At 46.3% G+C, this 21,113-nt stretch overlaps 1 protein-coding gene across 8 annotated transcripts in view; it reads right to left on the bottom strand.

Annotated features, from left to right (window-relative positions):
* htt (huntingtin) overlaps positions 1-21,113 on the bottom strand; it is a 256,421-nt gene that overhangs the window by 187,602 nt on the left and 47,706 nt on the right. For all 8 annotated transcript variants that reach the window (XM_085974744.1, XM_085975173.1, XM_085974896.1 and 5 more), the window contains exons 5-8: positions 18,693-18,772; positions 17,530-17,668; positions 9,153-9,294; positions 1,586-1,764 (exon numbers count right to left, since the gene is read on the bottom strand). In XM_085974744.1, coding sequence (XP_085830870.1) covers positions 1,586-1,764; positions 9,153-9,294; positions 17,530-17,668; positions 18,693-18,772 — 540 coding nt within the window. The remainder of the gene's footprint in view (positions 1-1,585; positions 1,765-9,152; positions 9,295-17,529; positions 17,669-18,692; positions 18,773-21,113) is intronic.

Below are 21,113 nucleotides of genomic sequence, written 5' to 3'. Positions count from 1 at the left end.
CCGGGGGGGGTGGGGATCTTCCCCGGTGTCCTGGGGCCAATATTCATCCCTCAACCAACATCACTAAATCAATTATCTGGTCAGTTATCTCACTGCTGTTTGTGGGAGCTTGCTGTGTGTAAATTGGCTGCCATGTTTCCTACATTACAACAGTGACTACACTTGAAAAGTTATTTAATTTGCCGTAAAGTGTTTTGAGGCGTCCTGGGGTTGTGAACGGTGCTAAATAAATGCAAGCTCGTTCCAAATGATTTTCCCCAAGAGGCCAAAGCTAAACTCGCCCCCTGTGCAGTCATTGTTATTTTGTCGGCAAAGGCAGCGACCTTTAGGGATGAATGTTGGCTAGAATACTGGGAGAGCTGCCTGGTTCTTCTTTCAATGGTACCCTGGCATCTTTTATGTCCACCGGAAACAGAAAGGGGGCCTCGGTTTAACGTCTCATCCAAAAGACGAGACACCTCCAGTAACACAGCACCCCTTCAGTACCTCAGCGAGATATTAGCATAGATTAGGTGCTCGCCTCCTGAAATGGGGCTCGACCCCAGGAGTTAAACATCGAGGAGTAGACTGGACTCACGAAAACTTTATAAAAGGGGGAGATGAGGAGGCTTTTTTTTTTTTTTTTTATTTAAACGCAGAAAGTTATGATCTGACATGCTCTACCTGAAAGGGTGGTAGAAGCAGATTCAATAGTAACTTTCAAAAGGGGAATTAGATATATACAGGAAACATTGTGCTATCCGGCACCGACGGGACCGAGCTGTTGCCGTTCCCTCAAAACTGCCCGACACTCCAGCGCTAATGTTGAAAGATACGGAAGCTTCTGAGCTCCGCATCTGTCAACAAACCCCAACAGCTTCTAAACAGTCCAAGCATCTCTGTAGCTTAGCAACAGCTTCAGCAGACCTTGACTGCTGAGGAAAAAAGCAACGAGAAAAAAAAACCTAACCAAAACGGCACCTGATTTTTGCCAGTGGCTCGAGCATTCCGGACAGTTAGCCGCCGGATAACAAAGTTTCCTGTACTTGAAAATGGGTAGCTAGAAAAGTACGAGGGAGAAAGGAATAGAAGGAGGATATGTTGATAGGCGAGATGAAGTAAGGTGGGAGGAGGTTCCTGTGGAGCATAAACACCGTTGGGCCAAATGGCCTGTTTCTGCACTGTAAACTTCTACATGAAAAGGAAAGATTTGCAGGGCTATGGGGAAAGAGCAGGGGAGTGGAACTAATTCGATAGCTCTTTCAAAGCGCCGGCAGTCACGATGGTCCGAATGGCCTCCTGTGTACGATTCTAAGACAATGTTCACAGACAAGACTGTTGCACCCTTTCCTCCCTGTTCCTACTGCACATATTTAATAGATTTTTAAAAAAGTAAAATATATGGCATTGAGAGGGTTAAATCACTTCAGATTTCAAGAGGATCTTTGCATGATTCAGATGAAATAGATCAGTGCAGTTTATACCCAGCAGCAGAATTAAATTGGACATCAATTCTGCACTCACTATCTAAATGGATAAAGCAAGCTTGCATATACTTCAGTGAACTTTAGTTACGCCGAGTTTAGTTTGATCTGAAACACACTACCTGTACGAGCTGCTCCAAGGAAGGGGAGATTTCAGCCTCTTTCCGCGTCACACCGAAGCTGCCTCGTAGACTAGTGTCCTTCACTTGTTGCCGCAGCAAAGGCATCAGGTACCGCAGGGTGAGCATTACTCCCAGAATAAGTGGAGTGGGCCGGTCTTCTTCCACAGGGACCAAAAAGCCTGCGGCACAAAACAAGGAACCATATACGCCTTTATTCCGGTCAAGTAAAAGAGCTTGCGGTAAAACCCACATTTATTTATCATGGCTAAGCAAACGTAAAATTATGACAACTGGTTTGCACTGCTTTCATGGTGTGGCACGACAAGATTCTACAGATGTTAATCATATCCTTTATGAATTGGCATAGTCTATTTTACTAATTCAAACTGAGCCAACCCTTTTCCCCCCCCCCCCCCCCTCCTCCAAGTTGGTTTAAGGAGTGCACAATTTGTGTGTTCCACGTCGAGTTTTTATTGGATCTTATGCCACTGTGAACCAACGTTATTTTCTGTGCTGATTCTTCGGGAAGATTTAAAATCTTACATTTGGATTCACTTCCGGTCAACTTTTTCCGTTCGAAATTCCTATGCATTCCACATTTATATTGGGCACTGACCATCTAAACTCGTCACACTGTAATTACAACCTCCAAGTGGGGGCACTGCAGCCTGCTGTTAACTTCTAAATGTGCAACACCATACTTCACAGCAGGTTTCTTGAGCCTTGGCTAAATTATCGCCCACATGTTTCTGGACGAATTTCACATTCCTAAAGTGCTCGATACAGTATACTATTCCATTGTCAACAGCATTTCCCTCCCCTCCCCCCACCAAATGGGTGTACAGGGAGAGGAAAATGGGAGAATGAAATACAAACTTGTTATAAAGCAACAGAAAATGCTGGAAAAACTCAGGTCAGGCAACATCCGTGGAGAGAAATTTGAGTTGACGTTTCGGGTTGGACCCTTCTTCAAAACTGGAAAGAAAAGAAACTAGATCGGAGGCAGGGCTGCGATCGGACAAAAGAATAAAAGAAACAAAAGAAGTAAAAGAGATTAGAAGCTAGACGAGATGGTAATAGGCTGGGATTAGGTGTAAAGTGTACTGGCAGGGCAAAAGATAGCTGCCAGGTGTGAGAGAGAAACAAAAAGGGGGGGGGGGGGGGGGGGGGGGGGAAAAGGAGTGGAACAATTACAAGAGAAAATGAAATGGGGCCGAGCTTATGATCTGAAATTGTTGAACTCGATATTGAGTCCGGAAGGCTGCAGACTGCCTAATCGGAAGATGAGGTGCTGTTCCTCGAGTTTACGTTGAGCTTCCGTGGAACAATACAAGAGGCCAAGGACGGGAGGTCCGAGTGGGAATGAGCGGTGAATTAAAATGACAGGCGACCGGAAGCTCGGGGTCACCCTTACGGACTGAACGGAGGTGTTCCGCAAAGCGGTCACCCAATCTGCGTTTGGTCTCCCCAATGTAGAGGAGACCGCATCGTGAGCAGCGAATACAGTATACTAGATTGCGAGAAGTACAAGTAAATCGCTGTTTCACCTGGAAGGGGTGTTTGGGGCCCTGGACAGTGGGAAGGGGGAAGGTATAGGGGCAGGTGTTACATCTCCTCCGCTTGCACGGGAAGGTGCCAGGCGAAGAGGAAGGGCTGTTTGGGGTGATAGAGAGTGGACTAGGGTGTCTCGGAGGGAGCGGTCCCTGCGGAATGCTGAAAGGGAGGGGAGGGGAAGATACGTTTGGTGGTGGGATCACTTGGGAGGTAGCGGAAATGCCGGAGGATGATCCGTTGAATGTGGAGGCTGGTGGGTGAAAGGTGAGGACAAGGGGAACCCTATCATGGTTCCGGGAGGGAGGGGCAGGGGTGAGGGCAGAAGTGCGGAAGATAGAACTGACACGGTCGAGGGCAGTGTCAACCACAGTAGAGGGGAATCCTCGGTTGCGGAAAAAGGAAGACATGTCTGAAGCACTGGTGTGGAAGGTGGCGTCGTCGGAGCAGATACGGCGAAGGCGGAGAAACTGGGAGAATGGAATAGAGTCCTTACAGGAAGCGGGGTGGAGGAAGTGTAGTCCAGGTAGCTGTGGGAGTCAGTGGGCTTGTAGTAAATATTGGTCGATAACCTATCCCCAGAGATGGAGACGGAGAAGTCGAGGAAGGGAAGAGTCAGAGATGGACCATGTGAAGGTGAGGGAAGGGTGGAAATTGGAGGCAAAGTGAATGAAATTGTCAAGTTCGGGGCGAAAGCAGGAAACGGCACCGATACAGTCATCAATGTATCGGAAAAAAAGGTGAGGGGAGGGACCCGAGTAGGACTGGAACAAAGATTGTTCCGCATAGCCCACGAAAAGGCAGGCATAGCTAGGACCCATGCGGGTACCCATGGCAACACCTTTGATTTGGAGGAAATGAGTGGAGTTAAAGGAGAAGTTGTTCAATGTGAGAACAAGTTCAGCCAGGCGGAGGAGGGTAGTGGTGGATGGGGACTGGTCGGGCCTCTGTTCAAGGAAGAAGCGGAGCGCCCTCAGGCCATCCGGGTGGGGGATGGAGGTGTAGAGGGATTGTACGTCCATGGTGAAAAGGAAGCGGTTGGGGCCAGGAAACTGTTAAAGTGGCAGAGGGCGTCCGAAGAGTCGCGGATGTAGGTGGGAAGAGACTGGACAAGGGGAAAAAGATAGAGTCAAGATAGGAAGAGATAAGTTCTGTAGGGCAAGAACAGGCTGAAACGATGGGTCTACCAGGGCAGTCCTGTTTGTGGATCTTGGGAAGGAGGTAGAAGCGGGCTGTGCGGGGTTGGGGAACTATGAGGTTGGTGGCAGCAGGGGGAAGATCTCCAGAGGAGATGAGGTCAGTGACAGTCTTTTCTTTCCAGTTTTGAAGAAGGGTCCAACCCGAAACGTCAACTCAAATTTCTCGCCACGGATGTTGCCTGACCTGCTGAGTTTTTCCAGCATTTTCTGTTGTTATTTCGGATTTCCAACATCTGCAGTATTTTGCTATCGTACTTGTTATAAAGCACTTGTACCAAATGGACAATGTACATAACATGGGGGCAGGGGAGGAACTTAAGATTATTAGCTTGTTGGGTATGCTTTTAATTTTAAGTCGTATCCAGCCCACTCAATGGTGGTCACTGGGCCCAGCCTCCTGCACCAGTTACGGTGCAGATTACCCATGATCCAAGTGAATGGCGGAACAGGGGCTGAATGGCCCACTCCTGTTCCTATGTTCCAAAGGTTGAACACCCCCCGATATAGGTGTCATGGGGAAATGTTGCTTTATTTTTCGATCTATACAGATAACTTTTGCACTAAAAAGGCAGAGTTTGGCAAATTATTCAAAACTTGTCAGTGATTTTTTAATCAACCAAATTGAAGTAAATATCCTTGACAAAGGCCGACAAACACTGTCAGAAAACTAGTTACGGAGTTGAAATATACAGTAAAACACTTCAGAACATGACGGCCTAGCTGCAGGCACTGCGCAGGATTCATGGAGACGAGAGGTTGCAACAAGTCCTAACAGCCCATGCGACTTAACTAAAATATACAAGGGAAGTGTCTGCTTGGTCCGAAGTCACATTTCAAGAACACGCATTGTACTGACCAGCAACTGCACATGCACTTTCAATATATAAAGCAAGCACATCACTGCCATTAAACATTAAGAGCTCAGACATATGCTACAAATATTAGGTATCCTCACATCCAAGAGGAGAGTGTGTTCCACAGAACATTACTTCCAACCCTTCTCATTGTTCTTGCAGTCTCTTCTACCCGTCTCCCTCCATGGCAGTTTGCTATTAAAAGGTCCCAACATACTACTCAAAGAACAGCAAGGAGGACTCCTCGCTCCACCAACACCACCAGAAAACATGCTGCACGAGGCTCAGGATCGTGGCGCCAGGTTGTCAAGAGTGCAGGCCCTGCACAGCAGTGCTGCTGGCTGCTTTTAGCAGGTCCTCCAGGACACGGGTTTTAGGGAGTCCCAGTATAGAATCATTAGAAAGTTACAGCAGGGAAGGAGGCCATTTCGGCCCATTGTGTCCGCGCCGGCCAACAAAGAGCTATCCAGCCTAACCCCACTTCCCAGCTCTTGGTCCGTAGCCCTGCAGGTTACAGCATCCCAAGTGCACACCCAAGTACTTTTTAAATGTGGTGAGGGTTCCTGCCTCTACCACCCTTTCAGGCAGTGAGTTCCAGACCCCCACAACCCTCTGGGTGAAGAAATGTCCCCTCAAATCCCCTCTAATCCTTCCACCAATTACTTTAAATCTGTGCCCCCTGCTTTTTGACCTCTCTGTTAAGGGAAATAGGTCCTTTCTATCCACTTTATCTACGCCCATCATAATTTTATACATCTCAATAAGGTCTCCCCTCAGCCTCCTCTGTTCCAAGGAAAACAGACCCAGCCTACCCAGTCTTTCCTCATAGCCAAGATTCTCTACTCCTGGCAACATCCTTGTAAATCTCCTCTGTACCCTCTCTAGTGCAATCACATCTTTCCTGTAATGTGGTGACCAGAACTGCACGCAGTATTCTAGCGGAGGCCTAACTACTGTTTTATACAGTTGAAGCATAACCTCCCTGCTCTTGTATTCTATGCCACGGCTAATAAAGGCAAGCATTCCGTATGCCTTAACCATCTTATCTACTTGGCCTACCTTCAGGGATCTGTGGACATGCACTCCAAGGTCCCTTTGTTCCTCTACACAACTCAGTGTCCTACCATTTAATGTGTATTCCCTTTCCTTGTTAGCCCTCCCCAAACGCATGACCTCACACTTCTCTGGATTGAATCCCATTTGCCACTGTTTTGCCCACCTAACCAATTTATTGATATCTTCCTGCAGCCTACAGTTTCCTTCTTCAGTATCAACCACACAGCCAATTTTAGTATCATCTGCAAACTTCTTAATCATACCCCCTATAATCAAATCTAGATCGTTGATATATACCACAAAAAGCAAGGGACCTAGTACTGAGCCCTGCAGAACCCCACTGGAAACGGCCTTCCAGTCACAAAAACATCCATCAACCATTCCCCTCTACTTCCTGTCTCCAAGCCAGTTTTGAATTCAACTTGTATACTTGGCTTTAGCTGGTTATGAAAGCCCTGTGCTTGGGGAACCCACTGGCACCAGTGCAACATTAAAGCGCCTATTAACTGGTCATTCGTCCGATTGTTGGTGCATTTGCTTATAGAGCAGCAGGCCCGGCTTTCCTCAGTGCGAAGTTTTATAGAGCAGCAGGCCCGGCTTTCCTTCACACTGCGAAGTTTTATAGAGCAACAGGCCCGGCTTTCCTTCACACTGCGAAGTTTTATAGAGCAGCAGGCCTGGCTTTCCCCTCAGTGCGAAGTTTTATAGAGCAGCAGGCCCGGCTTTCCTCACAGTGCGAAGTGCTATAGAGCAGCAGGCCCAGCTTTCCTCACAGTGCGAAGTTTTATAGAGCAGCAGGCCCGGCTTTCCTTCAGTGCGAAGTTTTATAGAGCAGCAGGCCCGGCTTTCCTTCACAGTGCGAAGTGCTATAGAGCAGCAGGCCTGGCTTTCCTTCACAGTGCAAAGTTTTATAGAGCAGCAGGCCCGGCTTTCCTCACAGTGCAAAGTGCTTTTCTCTTCAGTTAAACTTGTTTTGGCAAAGCTTTATTTCCAATTCCTTAATTTAGTAATTGTCTAAATTGCACACTTTTCCTTCATTTCTCTCCCCCTCGCTGACATTTCTTCCTGTATAGCTTTCCCCAACTCCCCCGCCTCCTTAAACAGGCCATTCTTCAGAACCATTTCCCTCCCCCCCGCCCCCGAGAACCATTATCTGAACTGCATCCGCTCGAATAAATCCCTCACGTCGGGGATGGGATAACTTTGTGCTCAGCGTGACCTTCAAGGCGAAGGTAAGACAGCAGAAGAAGATTAAGCCGGGAATTAAGACGCGGATGAACAGTATTATTTCAGACACGAGACTAACTCGAGGAGAAACAGGAGCGGCAATGTCGTGGGAACACCGTCACCACCAACTCTCACAACAGCCCAACTTGGACACATATCACCATTCTTTCATGGGTCAATATCCTGGAATTCCCCGCCTAACATTGGAACATGTCCCTGTGTTACAACAGTCACCGCATTTCAAAAGTGCTTCATTGGTTGCAAAGCGTTTTGGGACATGCTGAGGCCGTGAAAGGCTCTATAATTTTAAGATCTTCTTAGCGCCATCACCACAGGGTCAGTAGCGGTTTAAGGAGAAGGTCCATCACCACTTTTTCAGGCAATAAATTCATTGCCAGCGTCGCCCACACCCAAAAGAAGAAATTTTAAAAACAGTAGAGGAGCAGACAGCATCATACACGAGTACCTCTGACCACTGATTAACAAATCAGAAAATCAGGAACCCACTACACAATGCTATCAGAGATGAACCAGAAATCATCATCACTTTTGCAGACTGGCCGATTCATGCACGTGCACAGATGATGTCATAACTGGGGCATCTTTCCTCCATATGATCACTGATGCATTCGCTCAGTGAAACAGATTGTTGTGTCATTAAGGGGCACCTTCCCGTAGCTCAAAACAATCTTAAAATCAAACTGAAAAGCAGATTTCCCAAGTGGTTCAGATTTAGGATGCTCAATTTAACAAAGTGCGTCTTTGAAAGAAAAACACAGCACCTTGCAAAACGCACAGCACAGAAAAGCAGGTATAAGCAACAGATTAGCACCTCCCACACCCACGACCGTCACCACCTCGAAGGACGAAGGCAGCAGCTTGCATAGGGGACACCATCACCGCCAAATCATGCACTATTCTGACTTGGACATATAATCGCCGCCAATCCTTCATGGTCGCTGGGGGGGGGGGGGGGGGGGGGGTCAAAATCGTGGAACTAGCACTATGGGAGCACCTTCACAACAGACTGCAGCGATTTAAGAAGGGCCACCACCACCTTCTCAAGGGGTGGGCAAAAAAGATGCCAGCCTTGCCAGTAACACCTACACACAGAGAATGAAAGAAAAAAAAACTTGCAGCTCCTGCAATGTTGCCTGTAATTTTTTTGGGGTCACTCGGTGTGGTAAACCACTTTTATCGTTCACTATCGTTACACTATGGTTATCACTGTTTATATCGTTACAACAGTGTAAACAGTGATAACCATAGTGTATCACTACACAAGGTCACCTCTTGTCACGCTGTTATACCTGGGCTGACCACAGCTGACTCCGCCCATGACTCCGCCTGCTTGCCCAGGTATAAAGGTGGTCGACTGGCTGGTATTCCTCCTTGTTGGACCCGATCACCCACGAGGGTGGGCTCTGTTATTTAGCCAATAAAAACCTATAGTTACTATCTTAACTCGTCGCTTTTCATTGGATGAATTGATAGGTATATCACTCGGCCTAGTCAAATGTCCGCGCATGCGTGGTTATTCCAATTGAAAAGCCGGCGAGGGGCCTGCGCAGGAGCTCCAGACCACTGTGCGGCCATGCAGCTTATAGGGAGCACTGAGCTCCTGTTACCCTATTTAATGTCCAAGGTTCCAACAGCGATGTTTGACCATACTAGCCTTACCCAAAAGAACATTCAACAGCCAGGTGTAGAAGTACTGGGTTTTTCTTGAATGCTGACAGATGCTAACAGCGGAGCTGGCTGCAGTCCGACGAATGGTTGGAGAACTTGATTTAAGGTTCCCAATAAAGGTCTTCAACAAGATCTGGAATTTCAAAAATAAATATAGGAAGATTAAAAATTCTTCGCAGTTGTGCATCAGCCCTTGGAGAAATGGTATGAGGAACTCTTTTATATACGACACACACCGGATTATTCGCGACATAACATTTCCTCAACACGCATTTCAGTACTGTACTGGTGTTGCTTCAAATATCTATAAACTCTTGCAACATTCTACATTTTCGTGTTTCATCTGGAGAATATTTGACAAAGTCTTGCTCATCCTTTTGGGGTTACATAGAAACATAGAGATAGGAACAGGAGTAGGCCATTCGGCCCTTCGAGCCTGCTCCGCCATTCAATGAGATCATGGCTGATCTAACCACAGAACGAGGCGACAACAACTTGCATTTATATAGCACCTTTAACGTAGTAAAACATCCCAAAGCACTTCGCAGCCAATGAAATACTTTGTGAAGTGCAGTCACAGTTGTAATAAGAAACTAAGCCAACTTGCACTCAGCAAGCTCCCACAAACTGCAATGTAGTAATGACCAGATAATCTATTTTTGTTATGTTGATTGAGGGGAAAATATTGACCAGGAGACTGGGAATAACCCTCCTGCCCTTCTTCGAAATAGTGCCATGGGATCTTTTACGTCCACCTGAGGGGCAGACGGGGCCTCGGTTTAACATCTCATCCAAAAGACGACACCTCTGGCAGTGCAACACTCCCTCAGCACTGCACTGGGAGTGTCAGCCTAGATTTTTGTGCTCCAGATTCTGGAGTGGGACTTGAATCCACAACCTTCTGACTCAGAGGCGAGGGTGCTAGGAGAGTGTATCAGGAAGTGCTCCTTCACGCAAAGGATGCTTAAATACCTGCAATGGTCTCCGGGAGGGCAGTAAAACGTTGGGCTTGCTCAAGGGGCAATGAATTGGTGTAATTGAGGTAAGGAGGGGTTGGGGGGGGGGGGGGGAGGAGAACTGTAGTTTTCTTTGGAAGAATGAACTAGATGAGTCAAGTTGAAAGATAGTTTCTTCTCGTCGAAAACAGGATCTCATGGCCTGTTGAATTTCACTGAAATGCAGGTTAAGATGGTGTTTCCACCTCATCAAAAACCCACTCTTCCGTCACTGGCCGACTGAGAACGACCCCATCCCGTGCGGAGCTTTAGTTCATGCTCCCATATTCTGAAATTCTCTGGAAGCCCCTCCACTTTGCAGCCTCACTTCCTACCTTCCCGAATTCTTTCCCTCCTCTTCCTCCGGTTTCTAATAACCCCGCCACCACACCCCCTGGGACATTTTATCGACATTACTACACTGACTACCAATGTTCCCTTTAATTTTTTTTGGGTGCGCAGCCCATTCAAAATACCGTCCCTGCACGGTTTTCTCCCCATTGAAAAGCCGGTGAGCCGGCTAAGTGGAAGGTGCGGACCATTGCATGGCCACGCAGCTTAAAGGGAACATTGGTGACTGCACCTCAAAAAGTACTTCATTGGCTGTAAAGGGCTTTGGGACATCCTGAGGTCATGAAAAACACTGTATAGGTGAGAGTTCTTTCTTTCTTTTAAAGGCACTATATAAATGCAAGCTGTTGTTGGCAGGTTAGAAAAGTACAACCTAGAAGCACTGATGATGTAGAATTTATATTGAACATCATGAAGCAGCGAGAAATGATTTGGAACATTTTACAATACTACGGCATTTTTAGTGTCTTATTTACAAAAATAAAAGCACTTTTATCAAAGCAATGGTAACTTCAAGAGTGGGACGAGTATAAACAGTGGTGACCTGAAAAATATATTTGTATTAACAGTAAGTTTACACCTTCAAATATTAAGAATTCTTTCCACTTTTGACTCATCGCTGCATTACTATTTTAACTTCCGTCCATCGAGGAGATCTTCCAGACCAGGTGCCGGAACAAGGCCCGCTCCATCATCCAGGACCCCAATCACCCTGGGCACAAACTGTTCTCCCTCCTGCGGTCCGGACATCGGTACCGCAGCATCCGAACCAGGACCAGCAGGTTTAAGAACAGTTTCTATCCACAGGCAGTGCGCCTACTGAACTGAAACCGCACTGCCCCACATATTATAGTTATATGTTTATGTAAATATATATATTATATACTATATTACCATATATTTATCATATTACATTACTATTATTTCCAGTGGTAATTGAGGCTTTTTTGCACTATTCATCATATCCTGCAACTTGGACTGTTATTGCTATACTTTCTGCTTATTTGCTTATTGTTTTTACTTTTTGTTTTTATATTTATATGCTTGTATTGTGGGAGTGGGGAGTAAGCATTCCATTGTACTAGTTACATATGGCAATAAAATGATCTTGAATCTTGAAAGCTTGCCACCTTATGATGTGCTGCTTTTAAATCAGAAAAATATCTGGGAGGAAAATAAAATAGCCTAAGGTTTTGGAACAGGCCCTGAAATGATGTGATTTTCACCCTACAGGGGAGCTCTGAAAGCCGTCCCAATCACAAGAAAGAGTCCGGAGATCAGAGAAAATACATGACATCAGCCACTCGATTTAGCTCATGATGCACCGTTGCATTCCCCAGACATCAGTAATAACACATGAGCTGCTCTGGCATGTTTACAGCTCGGGCTTTTAACCAGAGCAGTCGGAGGGTTAGCTTCATAGCGCAGAGAGAACAAAGAGCTTAATAAAAGAAAAATGGAGGGAGAGTTAATCCATTATCAAATCTAACTTTCAACAAGCTAATGGCGATTCCAATAGCCCCTTCAGGGCCCTTGGTTGGCAACCATCTGACTCACTCCTAGCCTGAGACCCAGAATAAAACTACTTTAGTTCTTCCAACAGATACTGTAAAATTCCCAATGAAGTCTTTAAAGTTAATGGGGGGGGGGGGGGAAACTGATTGTGACCCAGAATCTGCATAAGCGGATAGGCCGCCTGCCCCACGGCAAATCCTCTGTCTTGCCACGTCTTCCTACTTTCAAAAGCCTCTACAAAGCTTCGCTTTCCGACTGCACCTTCAGCCGCCTCCCCTCTCGTCTTCCTTCTTGATCCGAGCCAAACTCCTGATCTGAGTCCGAGTCGCCCTCCACTCCCCCCCGCTGAAGCACCTTGGAAGGTTTTGCGACGTTGAAAGCGCTAGGCAAGTGCAAACATTGTCACTTTCGTCGCATTAATACTTACAAGCAATTTTCCCTGTAATTTGTTTGGTCGCCGCGCAGCCCCTTTAAGGGGACGCGTGGCCCCTTCAAAATATATTTAAGGCTGGCAAGTCGGCTGCACGAGATCCCTGGAGCACCGCACGGCCACGCGGCTTAAAGGACACACTGCTTACAAGCTGTGGAATTTCATATCAACTCCGCGCTTAGAAAGTGTATTCATAACATTGCGCGAAGTGCTTCCTGATTTTACTCCTAAACGGCCTAGCTCTAATTTTTAAAGAGTTATGCCTCCTTGTTCTGGAAATAGTTTCTCTCCGCCTACCCTATCCAATCTCCATCACTTTAAACACCTCGCTTAGATCACCCCGCAACCGTCGAAACTCATGGAGGATGCCGAGAAACTCCAGTATAACTTACAGGTTGGGCGATTGGGCAGAAGCATGGCAGATGCAATATAACGTGGATAAATGCGAGGTTATCCACTTTGGTGTCAAAAACAGGAAGACAGATTATTATTTGAATGGCAATAGATTGGGAGAAGGGGAAGTGCAGAGAGACCTGGGTGTTCTTGTGCACCAGTCGCTGAAGGTAAGCATGCAGGTGCAGCAGGCGGTTAAGAAGGCAAACGGTATGTTAGCCTTCGTAGCGAGAGGGTTTGAGTACAGGAACAAGGATGTCTTGCTGCAGTTGTACAGGGCCTTGGTGAGACCACATCTTGAGTATTGTGTGCAGTTTTGGTCGCCTTATCTGAGGAAGGATGTTCTTGCCATGGAAGGAGTTCAGCGAAGATTCACCAGGCTGATACCTGGGATGGCAGAAATGACGTATGAGGAGAGATTGGGTCGAATGGGCTTGTACTCACTGGAGTTTAGAAGAATGAGGGGATCTCATTGAAACTTATAAAATTCTAACAGGACTAGACGCAGGATGTTCCCGATGGTCGGGGAGTCCAGAACCAGGGGTCACAGTCTAAGGATAAGGGGTAAGCCATTTAGGACAGAGATGGAGGAATTTCTTCACCCAGAGAGTGGTGAACCTGTGGAATTCTCTACCACAGAAGGCAGTAGAGGCCAATTCATTAAATATATTCAAGAAGGAGTTGGATATATTTCTTAAGGCTAAAGGGATCAAGGGGTATGGGGAGAAAGCAGGGACAGGGTACTGAATTTGGATGATCAGCCATGATCTCATTGAATGGCGGCGCAGGCTCGAGGGGCCGAATGGCCTACTCCTGCGCCTATCTTCTATGTTTCTAAATACAAGCCAAGTTGGGTCATAGAATCAAACATCACAGGAGGCTATTCGGCCCATCGTGCCTGTGCCGGTCCTGTCCTGTCCTGCGGTCCGTCCTGTTTAAGCCCCTGTATTCTGGTGAATCTGCACTGTACCTTCACCAAAGCTAATATATCGTTCTTGAGGTTCGGTGCCCAAAACCAAATGCAGTGCTCCAGATGGGATCTGACCAAGGCTCTGTACAACTGAAGCATCACTTCCTCACTTTTGAATTCCAGCCCCCTTGAGGTAAAGGTGGAATTAGCCTTTTTGTTACATTTTGTACCTGCACCCTAAATTTAGACGGTTAAGGGGTGATTTGATTGAAGTTTTCAAGATATAAAAGGGGAACTGATAGGGTCGATAGAGAGGAACTATTTCCGCTGGTTGGGGATTCTAGGACTAGGGGGCATAGTCTAATAATTAGAGCCAGACCTTTCAGGTGCAAAGTTAGGAAACACTTCTACACACACAGGGTGGTAGAAGCTTGGAACAACTTCTGCAAATGGCAATCGATGCTAGATCAGTTGTTAGTTTTAAATCTGAGATTGATTTTTGTTAACCGGGGTATTAAGGGATATCAGCCAAAGGCGGGTACATGGGAGTTAGGTCACAGGTCAGCCATGGTCTCACTGAATGACGGAACAGGCTCGAGGGGCTAAATGGCCTCCTCCTGTTCTAGTGATTCATACTTGGTCACAGAAGGGATCGTGGTCCATTCCACTATGCCAGCCAGTCTCCATTATTTATTGGTAAACATACAGTAAAATTTATTCTCACAGCAAAAATCATCTCATGAATGTTTTGGAGCACATGGTATGGGAGTGTGGTGGTTATGTTACTGGGCTGCAATCGAGGGGCTTGGACTAAGAATCCAGATAACACAAGTTCAAATCTCACCACAGCATTTTCAGAATTCCATTTCCAGTTTAAAAAATTTTTAAAAGCCTGCATCAGTAAAAGTGACCAGGAAGCTTTCCGACTGTCATAAAAACCCAGCCGGTTCACCAATGTCCCTTTGGGAAGGAAACCAGCCGTCCTGACCCGGTCTGGCCTCTATAGGACTCCAATCTTACACCAACGCGGTTGCCTCCTGACTACCCTCTGAAGCTGCCGATTAGGTAGTAAACTGCTACAGCAGTTCAAGGCGGCGGCCCACCACCACCACCTCAGGGCAACTAGGGATTCCGGCCTTGCCAATGATGCCCAGATCCAGAGAGTGAATGGAAAAAAAAGTTGGCCAAATATTGCTCCAGAAGTGAATTAAGTTCTAAAATAATGGAATGGCTTGAGGTTGCAAACTAGCCTCGAGATTCAGCGGACACTGACAAACTGTTTGAGCTTCACGGTCATGGGCTTTCAACATCTAAGCAATGTGGCAAAGCAATTTGAAAAGCTAAGAGAGATATATAACCAGAACCTTCGACAGCACCTCCCAAACCCACAACCTCTACCACAAGGGCAGCAGGCGCAGGAGAACACCACCACCTCCCAGATCCCCTCCAAGTCACACACCATCCTGGACTTGGAAGTATATCGCTATTCCTTCACCATCAGTGGGTAAAAATCCTGGAGAACACTACCTAACAGCACTGTGGGAGTACCTTCACCACAGGGACTGCAAGGGTTGAAGGAGATGGCTCACCACCACCTTCTCAAGAGCAATTAGGGATGGGCAATAAATGCTGGCCTTGCCAACGACACCCACATCCCATGAATGAACAATTTTTTTAAAAGCATTATCCAGGGGTTATCCAAAGAGCTTGACAATGCACGAAGTCAGGCAACGCTTGGGAGCCGTGTATTGAATTATGATCGTGGGTCCAAAAGTAATACAAAAGAAATACAAGCATTAGAGAAGGTGCAGATAAGATTGACCCCGAGTGAGAAGGAAATGAGCCAAGATTAAAATTAATATTCTAGTCTGGAAAGGTGACGACTGGGGGAGGAGAGGGGTTAAAGTCAGAAGATCTGGTGAGAGCTAGCACCAGAGCAAACCATTTGGCCGACTGTGTCTGTCCGAGCTAACTCCCCCACCACAGCTCATCTAGTCTAATCACATTTTCTTTGCTTTCCCCATAATCTAAATTTTCTTCAAGTGTCTTAAATGTTACGACTGACTCAATGCCACTTGTGGTAAAGCATTCCATAACCTGATAACCCTTTCTATGAAAATAATTCCTTCCAAGCTCCCCTATATGCTTCTAGTACTATTCCCGAGTTAAAACCCTTTCATGTGCAAAACTAGACAACATTAGCAGGCTATTTAACAGTGGGGAGCATGACTGACCAGTCCAACCTGGTACTCACCCTATGTCCACGGTTCAGCAGGTGCCGCTGGAGAGCAATCACGAGCAGAAGCCCCTGGGTGACCTCCTCCCACCCAGCCAAGGGAGGAGAGACCAATTACGCTGCCGTTACTGTCGGATGAGCCGACCTCAGGAAACCCAGCACAAATCAACGGTTACATTGGGGACCTGTATCCGCGCTCCTCTAATTCTGGCCTCTTCAGCATATCCGATTTTAATCATTCCACCACTGGCGGCCGTGCCTTCATCTGCCAAGGCCCTAAGCTCCGGAATTCTCTCCCGAAACCTCTCCACTTCTCTTTCCGCCTTTAAGACGACCCTTAAAACCTACCTCTTTGACCATCAGTCCTAATATCTCCTTATGTGGCTCATGTCAAATTTTGTTTTATAATGCACCGGTGAAGCACCTTGAGACATTTTACTACGTTAAAGGCGCTATATAAATGCAAAATAACAGAAAATGCTGGAAAAACTCAGCAGGCCAGGCAACATCCGTGGAGAGAGAAATAGAGTCAACGTTTCAGGTCGAAACCCTTCATCAGGACTGAGAAAACACAGGAAATAAAACAGATTAAAAGGCCAGTTTGGGGGCTGGGAAATGGGGATGAAAGAAGAGAGAAGTGAAGAGACATTAAGAGGTATTCAAAACCAGACGAGATGGTGATAGGACTAGTGGAGACAAAAGACGGCTCTAGATTAGGTGTGAAGTGCGCTGGCAGAATGGGAGACAGCTGCCACGTGGGAGAGAGAAAAAGGGGGAAGGGCACAAAACAAAGGGGTGGATAAAAAATATATAAAAATGTAATAGGGGCCGAGGTTATGATCTGAAATTGTTGAACTCGATATTGAGTCCGGAAGACTGTAAAGCGCCTAATCGGAAGATGAGGTGCTGTTCCTCGAGCTTACGCTGTTGTTATAAATGCAAGTTGTTGTTGTAGCAGCATACACCGTACTTAGCCATTGGGGGGAGGGAAAGGAACTTGCAAGGAGTTAAGGTTTAAAAATGCAGTTTCTAGACTCTTGCGTTGACTAAAACAGCAAGAACGAACAACTAAACACAGCTGCTCCCAAAGATCTGGCTCTTACATATACATCATAAAATAATAAATAAGAAGCATTATCTTCAAATAAAATCTGCCACAGTATGACAAAGCATCAATCTTTACCCAAGACTGCCCATTTGGAACATTCCTTGTTTTGGTTGAGTTTTTAAAAAAAAAAAAGACTAAAGCCTTGAAATTCCACCGTTAGCGTCAAACCACTTAAGCCATCCGTGCAAAATTGCTTTCTGCTGTTAGCGGAGAATTTAACCTACTTATTTTAAATGGGTTAACACGCATTAAAATAGGGTTTCATGGAATTTAATAAAAACAGCTGAAGTGCCTGTACGCCAATATCTCACGGCGCAGTTCTGCCGTTTAACATGTTTAGTAAAAAAGTGTTTTGGGGGTTTATTACTAAACAGAAACCAGAACGGAGCGCCATTTCCTCAGCAAAGTACCAAGTGGTTGATTGCAGTACCTTGATTTCACTGTCATTTGCAAAGTTGCCCAGAGCCGCCATGATCTTTGGCACAGCACCAGCCAGCGTCTCCTGCACGGATTCTTCCAATCGCTTGCTGATCCGAGCCAGACAGGGAAGCAGGTTCACAAGGTATGGCCTAGATGGGGGCGGAGGGGGGAAAAAAAGCAATTTTACCCATTGAAGGCAGAAATAAATTACCAAGGAAGAGGTCTAATATTTCCATGTATAACTTTCCAGGCTTTAAGCGCAAAGATATGGCCAAATGTGACTCATTTGTACGGTTTTCTAAAACTTTACAACATTCAGCATGAGAAGCTTAGAGCCATTAGAAAACATTCATACTTTGATTTTCAGAACGACATGGCCAATTTGGTTTCACCGTTAGACGCGGTGCCTTGCATGGACACCGTGACGGTATAGCATGTTCGGAAACACAGGAAAATAGGAGGGACTCAGATATGCAACACCATGAAGTGGAGGTCTGCGGGTTTGATTCCGTTACTTCACCGCTGCCAATCTCAGCGGCCATGCTCCAGTGGGCGTTGAGTGGAGACCGGGAATCTCCTTGCAACGCGGGGAAGGGGCAAAGAGGAAAGAGAAAGAAGTCCTAAATGGGGAAACTCGGCTCCGCCATTCTCTTGACAAGAAGCAGCGAGGGTGTCCTGCCCACTCTTCACTTGCAGCCACAGAACGTGCATGGACCTGAAGCATTAGCAAGGGATGGAACAGGATATACTACCCTCAAAATGCACACACTCACAGGCTTGAAGTTAATCGTTGTGGTCATTGCTTGAACAATTCTGTTTTACACAGCAAGTGCTGTAAAACATTAGTGGGGTCAGAAAGCCAGCTTGAAGTAGATGCTGAGCCCAACTGTAAATGGGAGCTAAATTAACAGGCAAAGCTGAGGATCAGGAATCCTAGGTTAACGAATATTAAAATCAACTCCCTCAACCTAACAAACCTCGATCACGTGTTCAAGCCAGCCGCCCTTATGGAGCCATCATCTCTCACTATATAAACTTCTTTTAAAAAACACAGAAGTTAATATTATTTTGAACAGAAAAAAAGTCCCGACATCAATCTAGTACAGTTTGTCTAGCATGAAGACAGCAGTAAATTACCAGAAAAGATATACATGATATATGCATATAACTAACCTGCACTTCTGTGGACGAACGAGGTGAGCCAGCTCAGCAAATCTCCAAAGTGCAGCCCGCAAACTCCTTGATGGGCCATTCTGTGCAATAGAGGGGAAAAAAACTGCTCAAGCAGCACCTGGTAGTACGTCGAGAAAAACACTGACCATGCACCTCCCAAACCTGTGACCTCCGCCACCGAGAAGGCCAAGAGCATCAGGCGCGTGGGAACACCACTAGCTGCAGGTTCTCCCCCCCCCCACCCCCTAAAGTCTCACACCATCCCCCGACGTGGACATTTTTTTGCCCTTCCTTCATCGTTGCTGGGTCAAAATCCTGGCACTCCCTACCCAACAGCACCGTGGGAGCACCTTCACCACACGGACTGCAGCAGTTCAAGGAGGAGGCCCACCACCACCTTCTCAAGGGCAGCTAGGGATGGGCCTGTGTCAAAGCTGGGTGGGAATGTAAGTTGTCAGGAGAATGCAAAGAGGCTTCAAGGGGATATAGACAGGCTAAGTGAGCGGGCAAGAACATGGCAAATGGAATATAATGTGGAGAAATGTGAAGTTATCCACTTTGGTAGGAAAAATAGAAAAGCAGAGTATTTTTTAAATGGCGAGATTGGGAAATGTTGGTGTTCAGACGAACCTGGGTGCCCTTGAACACGAATCACTGAAAGTTAACATGCAGGACAGCAAGCAATTAGGAAAGCAAATGGTATGTTGGCCTTTATTACAAGAGGATTTGAGTATAAGAGTAAAGACGTCTTACTGCAATTATATAGGGCCCTGGTGAGACCACACCTGGAGTATTGTGTACAGTTTTGGTCTCCTTACACCTAAGGAAGAATATACTTGCCTCAGAGTGTGCAACGAAGGTTCACCAGACTGATTCCTGGGATGGGGGGATTGTCCTAAGAGGAGAGATTGAATAGACTAGGCCTATATTCTCTGGAGTTTAGAAGAATGAGAGGTGATCTCATTGAAACATACAAAATTCTTACAGGGCTTGACAGGGTAGAAGCAGGGAGGATGTTTCCCCTGGCTGGGGAGTCTAGAGCCAGGGGTCACAGTCTCAGAATAAGGGGTCGGCCATTTAGGACTGAGATGAGGAGGAATTTCTTCACTCAGAGGGTGGTGAATCTTTGGAATTCTCTGCCCCAGAGGGCTGTGGAGGCTCAGTCGTTGAGTATATTCAAGACAGAGATCGATAGATTTTTGGATATTAAGGGAATCAGGGGATAATGCAGGAAAGTGGAGTTGAGTTAGAAGATCAGCCATGATCTTATTGAATGGCGGAGCAGGCTCGAGGGGCCAAACGGCCGACTCCTGCTCCTATTTCTTATGCAGCCGTGGTTCAGTTGTTGGCACTCACGCCTTGGAGTCAGAAGGTTGTGAGTTCAAGTCCCAGTCCCAGTCCAAAAACTTGATCACAAAAATCAAGGCTGACACTCCAGTGCAGTGTTGCGGGAGTGCTGCACTGTCGGAGGTGCCGTCTTTCGGATCAGGCGTGAAACCGAGGCCCCGTCTGCCCTCTCAGGTGATAGTAAAAGATCCCACGGCCACTATTTAAGAGGAGCAGGGAGTTCTCCCCGGTATCCTGGCCAATATGTATCCCTCAATCAACATCACTAACAGATTATCTGGTCATCACATTGCTGTTTGTGGGAGCTTGCTGTGCGCAAGTTGTCTGCTGTGTTTCCTACATTACAACAATGACTTCACTTCAAAAGTACTTCATTGGCTGTAAAGCACTTTGGGACATTGAGGTCATGAAAGTCTTTCTTTTTTTTAAATTTTATATGCCGGCCTTGCCAGCGATGTATACCGAGAATAAATACATTTTTAAAACTCCCAACTACAAAATCTATGAGCAGCCCTGTTAAAATATCCCACGGACAATCTACTAACTAGAAAATAGTTACTTTGTATTAATAGCCCTGTTTCTGCAATTCGGAGTTTGTCGATACAACACCACTTCAACTGCCCTGAATAGAATTGCTCCAAAATCCCCACCATCACTTTTAATTTCAATGCTAATCAGCTTTAAACCATTTGGCCTGGTTCAACCACCTATCAACATAGCTATCAAGTCTAACCACACCGCTAACCTTCTAAATGTAAATCATTTTAACTCAGCTCCCGTCAAATCCTAATACGCTCAAAAGATCACGACCAATATTCCAGCTGTGCATTAGAGTAAATGCCGTCTGTAACGTTTGATTTGTTGAAGTTAAAATGCACCAGTGTGGAATAGCGAGAGGATTCGAGTACAGGAGCAAGGATGTCTTGCTGCAGTTGTACAGGGCCTTGGTGAGACCACACCTTGAGTATTGTGTGCAGTTCTGGTCGCCTTATCTGAGGAAGGATGTTCTTGCCATGGAAGGAGTTCAGCGAAGATTCACCAGACTGATACCTGGGATGGCAGGAATGATGTGTG

This window comes from Somniosus microcephalus, chromosome 1 (assembly GCF_052327205.1).
Source record: "Somniosus microcephalus isolate GS21.2 chromosome 1, FLI_Smic_1.0, whole genome shotgun sequence".
Classification (NCBI taxonomy): Eukaryota; Metazoa; Chordata; class Chondrichthyes; order Squaliformes; family Somniosidae; genus Somniosus; species Somniosus microcephalus.
The sequence above is the reverse complement of the archived record's forward strand: the minus strand, read 5'-3'. Positions and strand labels throughout refer to the sequence as shown.